This window comes from Tupaia chinensis, unplaced genomic scaffold (assembly GCF_000334495.1).
Source record: "Tupaia chinensis unplaced genomic scaffold, TupChi_1.0 Scaffold000643_1, whole genome shotgun sequence".
Taxonomy (NCBI): domain Eukaryota; kingdom Metazoa; phylum Chordata; class Mammalia; order Scandentia; family Tupaiidae; genus Tupaia; species Tupaia belangeri.
In genome coordinates this window covers 18417-27403 of record NW_006160164.1, presented here as the reverse complement: position 1 = coordinate 27403, position 8987 = coordinate 18417, and the positions used below count along the sequence as shown (strand labels likewise).

Genomic DNA, 8987 nt, shown 5'->3' with positions numbered 1-8987 from the left:
TGGTTAATTTACTGAGCTGTACATTGTGCTCAAATCATGACTTATTTTTTTCTTTTGCAGTTATAAATTTAATAAAAAGTTTATAGAGTTTTGAAGTGTGTGGGATAATTTCAGGTCTCATGTTCTCTCTCATATTGTCTGAATTACTCTAACAGTTCAATATATCCTGTATTTTTCATACAGATATTAAAATAGTAATTTTATTTATCTTTTTTATATACAGAAATCATTTAATACTTGCAATGGGTGAAAAAGAATACACATATAAAATGTCTCAAAATAACAATCCAGGTAAGACTTATAGTACTGAATTACTCTTAATGGTCCCAATGTAAATATAAAAGTAAGAGTAAGAGGTTTTATTTAATTTTTTTCGAGAGAGCTTTTCACTACAGGCTGTATGTGCTCATCGGAGAGACAGAGACAGACAGACAGAAGGTGAGAAATCACCCCCCATGCAGCAGTCTCTTCTCCTCCATTCTTCTCCCGGGATTTTGGGCATACACAAACATGTGCCTGGCATAAATATTAAGCTGCCATGTCTGGGATTCAAACCGTGGTTGACAACATGGGAGGCCAGCGATATAACCATTATGCCAAAAGCTGGTTTCTCTCTTAATTTTGTAATAGTCTAGGATATACACTTATTTAAGAATTTTATTGTAGGTAATTTATGCTATGAAATAGTACTGTCTGGAAAAAATTTGCTTATTTAATGATAGACTCCAAAGTCCTGTATGTTCTGTGTAAACAAGAAAACATTTTAAAATGTTTTCTCATGAAACAAAAGACAAGACACACGTGTGTGCACGCTCAGAATCCTGATGGACTGAAGAGCTGGAGGAATGGGATGTGAGGTTACTGAGCCCTGTGCAGGGTGCTCATCACACTCTCCTGTACATGTGTGAATACACTCTATCATGAATTATGAAATAAAATATAAACTCTCTTTAAAACTAGGACCTAAATAATACCTTTTGGCTGCATAAACAAATGGCAATAAGAACTGCCAAACTAGCCAATGTGTACCAGTATCAATAGGTTTTTTAAAAATCAAAAACAAGATTAATTCAAGAAAACATTAATTAAAGAAGATAACAATGCTAACCATTCTTTAATGTTATATACATTATTAATATAGACTATATTTCCAAACAACTCCAGTCTTAGGCTCAATTTAAGAAACACAGTTGTAGCAGGCTTTATACAAAAAATACTTCACTAAAAAAGTAGACAAATTACACAAAAACAGTATGATTATATGTGCATAGCAAGACAGCTTGGGGCATCTCTGAATAGCTGTCTTCAAAATAAAACTATGAGAGGAATAGGCCCACTCGGGACCTACTGTTACAGTTGACATATAAATGGTTTCACATCTTTTTTAGACACTTGCCTCACAATAGTGTTACATCCCTGAAAAAATGAATTTATCTTAAAAAATATACATCTGAGGGGCCAGCAGATGGAATAACGGTGATGGCACTGGACTCCCACATGGCTAAATGCGGCTGGAGTCCTGAACACAATGGCTTCAAACTCATGTTGGGTGCATGTGCGTGTGTGCCCAAAAAATCCTGAGAGGAGAACGGAGAAGAAGGGATTGCAGCCCGGCCATCACCCCTGGAGTGTGAGTTCTCGCTTTCTGCTCCCCCTGATGAGCACAAGTGTCCCATGCAAAAATCTCCCCCCCCCAAAAAATCTAAATTTTTAAAAATTACAAGAAAATAATATGTGTAAAGTCTTATATATTCCTTTTAAGTTAAACAACCAGTTTAATTATTAGCGCACATGCAGAACTGAATTGAAAGAAAATAAACTTAATTTCAAAAACTTCCTGTACAAAATTACAAAAATGAAAGCTACAAAAATATGTACAGATTTAATTTCTTTGTTATATACAATAAAGCCCTGAAGTTTTAATCCAGTCAATACCAGACAATCCAATGGGAAAAGGAAAACCTCTTTAGTAAATGATGCTGGAAAAATGGGGTACCCACCTGCAGAAAGATGAAATTGAACCCCCATCTTTCACCATTAACAAAAGTCAGTTAAAAACGGATCAAAGATCTGAACTGATGATCTCAAACTACGATAAATTACTGATGGAATATACTGGGGAAACTCTGGGAGACATTGGAGTAGGCAAAGACTTCTTACATAAGACTCCTGAGGCACAGGCAATAATCCCTAAAATAGACAAGTGGGACTATATCAGACTATGAAGTTTCTGCACAGCAAAGGACACAGTAACATGTGAATCGACAACCCTCAGAATGGGAAAAGATTTTTGTAAAATATGCTCAGACAAGGGACTGATAACCATAATACACAGGGAACTCAAGCACCTTATGTGAAAAAAACAAAAAAATATAAATACACACACACACAAACACACACACACAACATGGGAAAATGAGCTGGCAAAAATCTCTCTAAAGAAGACATATGAACAGCCAAAAAGCATATGAGGAAATACTCAACATCCCTCATCATAAGGGAGATACAGATTAAAACCACAACAAGATACCACCTAACCCCTGTCAGAATGGGAAAGATTAAAAACATAAGTGATGGGTGTTGGCAGGGATGTGGTAAAAAGGGAACTCTCTTATCCTGTTGATGGGAATGTAAACTGGTTCAGCCACTGTGGAGAATAATATGGAAGTTTCTCAAAGATCTAAAAATAGAACTACCATTTGATCCAGCAATCCCACTTCTGAATATCTACCTGAAAGACAGGAGAATGCTCAGTCAGAAAAGTGCTAGCACATCAATGTTTACTGCAACATTATTCACGATTGCTAATACATGGAACCAACCCAAATGTGCACACACTGATGAATGGATTGAAAGATCATGGCACATACACTCTATGGAATACTACTCAGCCATAAAAAGCAAGACCCTTGCATTTGATAGAAAGGGTTTGGATATACAGGATCTATGGCTGAGTGAAGTAAGCCAGGATATGGAAGAAAGATGTTATATGTATCCACTTAATATACACTGACTATCCACACTTTATGGTAGAGATAGAAATATTGGAGGGCATAAACACAGTGAAAATAGTTAGTGATGATAAGATAGTGTGGAATGGGGTGGGAGAAGAGAAGAGTATGGAGAAGGATAGCAAAAGAACAAATAGGCACTCGTCTGGGGCATTGGCAGATATCCCAGTCTGCCATGTATTCCAGGAAGGCCATGTACAAGAGGAAATACTCGGCCACTAAATCCAGGATCGAAAAGAAAAAGGAGGAGAAGGTTCTTGCGACTGTCACAAAACCGGTTGGTGGAGACAAGAATGGTGGTACCCGGTTGGTTAAATTGCGCAAAATGCCTAGGTATTATCCTACTGAAGATGTGCTTTGAAAGCTGTTGAGCCACAGCAAAAAACTCTTCAGTCAGCATGTGAGAAAGCTGCAAGCTAGCATCACTCCTGGGACCATTCTGATCATCCTCACTGGATGCCACAGAGGCAAGAGAGTGGTTTTCCTGAAGCAGCTGAGCAGTGGCTTGCTACTTGTAACTGGACCACTGGTTCTCAATCAAGTTCCACTGTGTAGAACACACCAGAAATTTGTCATTGCCACCTCCACACAAATTGATATTAGCAAAGTAAAAGTCCCAAAGCACCTTACTGATGCTTGCTTCAAGAAAAAGAAACTGGAAGCCCAGACACCAGGAAGGTGAGATCTTCAACACAGAGAAGGAGAAATACGAGATTTCAGAGCAGCTCAAGATTGATCAGAGAGCTGTGGATTTGCAAATTTTACCAAAAATCAGTGCTGTTCCTCAGCTCCAGGGCTACCTGCGATCCATGTTTGCCCTTACAAATGGAGTTTATCCTCACAAATTGGTGTTCTAGATTTTTTGTGCCAAAAACCTAATTAAATAACTGATCATATAAAAAAAAAAAGAACAAATAGGCATGACAGTAATGGGACACAAATCTGGTTTACTACCTGTTGATGATGATGTGTATAGTACTCTCAACTGGACTGGTCTGAGAAGTATTTCATGTTGGGTAAAGTCTTTTAACAAGCAAAATGATAGTGATTGAATTTTAAAAAAATAATTGGAATAATAGTAATAATAATCTGGGAAATAAATAATGAAAAGCTATTGGATGATGGTGGTGGGATTTTAATGTCTTTGTATTAACTGATATGCATGATATTCCTTCTGGAAAAAGAAATGTAATACACTGTAAAGTTATATGTGATTCAATGTAATATAAACAAGATTATGATAATAGTAAATAAATTTGAAAATGTTTTCATCCAGTCATTGAAAATGTCTTTAACATTTATATCAGCAATGCAGCAAAAAACTCTTTGTGTAATTTTTGTAATATAAGAACTCCAATGATTCAATAAACTATGATCCAAACATAGAAGGTAAAAATATAAATATATGATTCTGTTGTCATGAAAACGATTCCATTTTAAGTCTCTGCTGTGCATGTCCCTTAGGAATGTGTCCTAAGGATCTGTGCACTGCCACTGGGTCCCCTGTTAATGATTCCCCATTTTCATATGCCAACTATCAGTAGATATCTGCTTTTTACAAGACAGTTCTCTTCTAGATAAGAAATTGTAGTAAACCCCATTCTACCTCTGTATTGATAAATACAGAGGGGAAGAATTGTGAGGAACTACAGGTGCTCCTTATTTCATGACTGAGACCAGTGAAGTGTGGTGTGTGGTGGCACCCTGCAGTATCAATTTTCAATAAATATCGTGTGACAACACACTCAAATCATGTAATTCTGTCCACATTAAAAAAAAAAACATACATTTTAAAAGATTTAAGAAAATATACATTAGGAAAGGGCCAGAAGTCAACAGGACACACCACAACACAACACATTTGGCATGCTTGTTTTTATTTATTCTGAATACTATTCAGAGTGTACAATAAAGTACAAATTTGTAAATGAAATCTGTAGTCTTCCCGACTACAGGATCAGGAGGAAGGCTGAGAAAGAGGATTGCAGAGACTTGCAGATTAAAAAGGGGGATTTTCCCCATGCTGGAAAACTGGTCATAATTCTTAATGATTATTAAATAGGTGCGTTTTTAAGTGAGGAGAGGCTGTAATTGGCTACCAATTGTATAATCAATATTTATTCTAGTGCAGTCTCCAGGTATAGCCCCAAAGAATACTTTGTAACAAAGCATAATTTAGAATTATTTATTTTGCTCTTGTTGATTGAACATATGTTTTACTTTTTTCTTTAATGGTAGATATGAATGGTGAAGAAGATGATATAAAAAGGTAAGATTTTAGAGATTTTTTTTTTCAATTGAAAGTTAACTAAAGGAATGCAGAAAAAAGAAACTGTTGAGTGTTCTCTTCTGGGCTACACATCCTATTATGTGTTTAACTATTCTTATCACATAGTTACCACAGTAGCTTTGCAAAATACTTGTATTTCTTACTAATTAGGCAGTTGTGGGTTTCTATGGTTTTTTTTTTTTTTTTCCACCAGTTAAATATTCTCCATTTCTCTATAGACAGAGAGAAAGCAGATAGAATTCTGGAGTTCTAAGAAATTTTAGAGTCTAAGCAAAACACCCAGAGTCTAAGAAAGGCACCCTCTGTACCTCCACCTATTATTAGCATCCTGGCCAAGTGGTTGTTTGGATAGAGAACATGAAACTCAAAGAGATGAAAGTGTCTTATCTGTATATATAGCAAGCGACAGAAACGGCACTTGAATTCAGTTTCCTTAATTTTAAGCCCAGTACTCTTCCTTCTTTAGCATCTTGTGTGTGTTTTAATAGTAGAAAGGGTTGTGGGTATAGTGAACCTAACAGAAGAGGGTAAATGGAATTAGCAGCGGAAGGCCTAATTTGAAGAACAACAATGACTCCGCTGGATAGGAACAAGGGTTTAGAAAAGAGATCAGGATATTAGGGTTTATGACATGTTTGGTTAAGATAAATTGCATGAATGAGGCCAGTAAGTGCCATGTAGTTAAGACATTGGACTCCCACATGACAGACTGTGGTTCAAGTCCTGAACCTGGCTTTCTCGCATTCTCTCTCTGTGTCTCTCTGGTGCATATACATGCTCTATAACACGTTTTTAAAACATTAAAAATTAAATTAAAATTCTTTTAACAATTGCAAGAATCAGAGACACATTATATTGGGATTCATGTAGAAAGGAATGTTACAAATAAGAGACTCAAGGCATTACTGAATAGGTTGCAGCTTTTTGGTGGTTTTGTTTAATTGGAGGCACTCGTAAGCTTCCCAGTATCTATAGGTAGATTTGGAAGATGTTAAAATAATTTGAATCTTGGGGATAATCTCTATAGCAGATGGTAATGTGATATTATCTACTTCCATTCGAAATTGAGAAGGTGACACAGAGCCCCTTGAACACTAGGGAACTGGTGAGTAATGAACTAAATAGATCGATGACCTGGGGCAGGAGTCTCCTTGACTCTACTGTTTTCCTAACTCATTGATGTCCTTCCCATATACACTTAGAGTAGGGCAGAAGTAGCATGTTGGCAAATCAGTCATGAAGCTTTACATGGTAGGTAGTAACATGCCTACCTGGGGGTGGGTGACAAACTGCATCTAGCTTGTTTTCAAGGAGAGTGAAATAGCTGCTCTTAGTTGATTGAACCCATCATTGTTTTAAGAACCTGTGCCTTCATAGGCTGAAGACGTGAAGCTTGGACTAACCCCTAGAAAAGAGAGATCTGGGAGGGGGAGCCAGTAAGAAGGAAGATATATATGTATATCTTCTGAATAAGGCAGAACCTATAGTGAAAATAGTGGATTTTATAGTTTTCAGTGTTTTATTTCTAATACCATTTTTATTAAGCATCTCTAATTGGAACATATACATTTATTACTCGACTTTCGTACATTTACTTCCAAACATAACAGAGGACTGACTTTTTGTTCTCTTTTAAGGTGAAGGAAGGCAGTGGAACCTTGGGACCAGGACTACCATTTTTTTTTTTTTTTTGAGAGGTTTTTGCTATAGGGCACATGCACTCGCCAGACAGACAGAGACAGAGAGACAGCAAGAAATCACCCCCCAGGGGGGATGGCCACGCCACAGTCCCTTCTCCTCCATTCTCCTCTTGGGATCTTGGGCATGCACGCACACGCGCCCAGTGTGAGTTTTAAGCCACTGGGTCCGGGACGCGAACTGTGGTTGACTACATGGGAGTCCAGTGACATAGCCATTACGCTAACTGCTGGTTCCCATGACTACCATTTTTTAGTTACACATAGCAATCTTTGAACTAGACATAGACAATGGATAAGGGACATTGTATTATTTTTTTCAGTTGCCTGATGGCACGTGAGACTTGCCAGTGAGACACACACACAGGGAGAGGGAAGGAAGCACTCCCCATGGGGGTGTGGTGACAGTGCAGTTCTTTCTTCTCCATTTCTACATCCTGTCAGGATTTTGGATGCCCATGCACACATGTCTAGTTTGTTTTTCAATCTTCCAGGACCAGATTTGAACTGCCATTGGCAAAGTGGGATCCTGCCTTTTTAATAGGAGGCAACAGGATCTTCTCTGAAGTGCATTTTTATGTTATCAGATTTTTTTTTTACATTCATTAAGTGTATATCATTACAGCATACAAGATGGATTTTTCCATTTAGAATACACTGAATATTGACCGTGTCAAAGATATTACTACTCCTATTATCTTCAACAGATAATTTTCCATTTTATGTTTCTAAAAACTGTTAGGTTATCAGATGTGTTCCAGTTCAGGTAAAAAAGTTATGTCAGTCATTAATTGGATTTTCAGTTAAGTCTTAACACCAGGCAATTTGGGAAGACAAGTTATTCTCAGACTTTGCCATAATATTGACTGTCTTTTTTTGTTATGAAAGTAAGAGTGGGTTTTCACTGAATAGTTTTTAGTTTGGGAGAGGTGGAGACAGAAATAGATACTTGAAAGCTTTTTGAAAACAGGGGTTGTATTAGTCTGTGTTGCTAGTGAGAAATACTGTATTGCTAGCCAGAAATACTCTGTTGCTAACCAGAAATACCCAAGACTGGCTGAGTTATAAAGGATAGGTTTATTTGGTGTATGATTCTGGTGACTTGTTAGTCTATAAGCATGGCTTGACCTCTAGTTTTAAGTCATGGCATGACCAAGAGAGTCAGACAAGTCATCAGTCACATCAGGAAAGAAAGACAGGAAAAGGAAGAGGAAGAAGAAACAGACTTTCTGCTTCCTCTCTGTGTGCTTCTAGCTCCTTGGAGGCTCTGGCTTCCCCTTAGGCATTACTGCTCACTACCTCCAAAGCTACTGGGGTACAGACTTTGAGAACATGAATCTTTAGGGGGCAAACGATTATCCAAATCATAGCATCTCACCCCTGATTCCCAAAGTCCATCTGTCATATACAAAATACATCTCAGGCTGGCTCTGTGGTTGGTTAAGGCAGACAGATAACGACATGACAAACAGCATTGTTTGAATCCCAGATCTAGTAGCTTGAGAAACATACTGGGCACATGTGAGTGTATGCCCAAATTTCTGAAAGGAGGAAGAGATGGAGGAGAAGGAACTGTGGCATGATCATACCCTATGCAGGGGTGCCTTCTCTTCTTCCTGTCTGTCTCTCTCTGGTGAGCACATGCACCCTCTAGTAAAATAAAATAATAAAATAAAGTAAAAGAAAAGAAAATCTCATTCTTATAGTTACAAAAGTCTTAACTTGATCAGGACTAACTAAGTCCAAGTCCTAAGTCTCATCTGATACTTGGGCAACCTCTTTTCAGCTGGGACCCTGCAAAAAATCAAGAAAGCATATTAGCAAATTCCCAGATACGATGGTGAGGTTGGCTTGGGTAGAAATTCCCATTCTACAAAAAAGAAAGGAGCCCCCCCACCCTGGACCCATGCCGAGCGGGGCGGCGGCGGGCGGAGGGGCCCTGCGCCAGCCCACCCAGGCCTGGCTGTGGGCCCCCGCCACCCCCGGGAC

The 8987-nt window shown here is 38.2% G+C and overlaps 1 protein-coding gene across 1 annotated transcript in view; it reads left to right on the top strand.

The window, feature by feature from the left end:
• The window catches only part of LOC102491099 (uncharacterized), a 33091-nt gene that overhangs the window by 5942 nt on the left and 18162 nt on the right, over positions 1-8987 (top strand). The window contains exons 4-5 of the mRNA XM_027776191.1: positions 224-291; positions 5250-5280. Coding sequence (XP_027631992.1) covers positions 224-291; positions 5250-5280 — 99 coding nt within the window. The remainder of the gene's footprint in view (positions 1-223; positions 292-5249; positions 5281-8987) is intronic.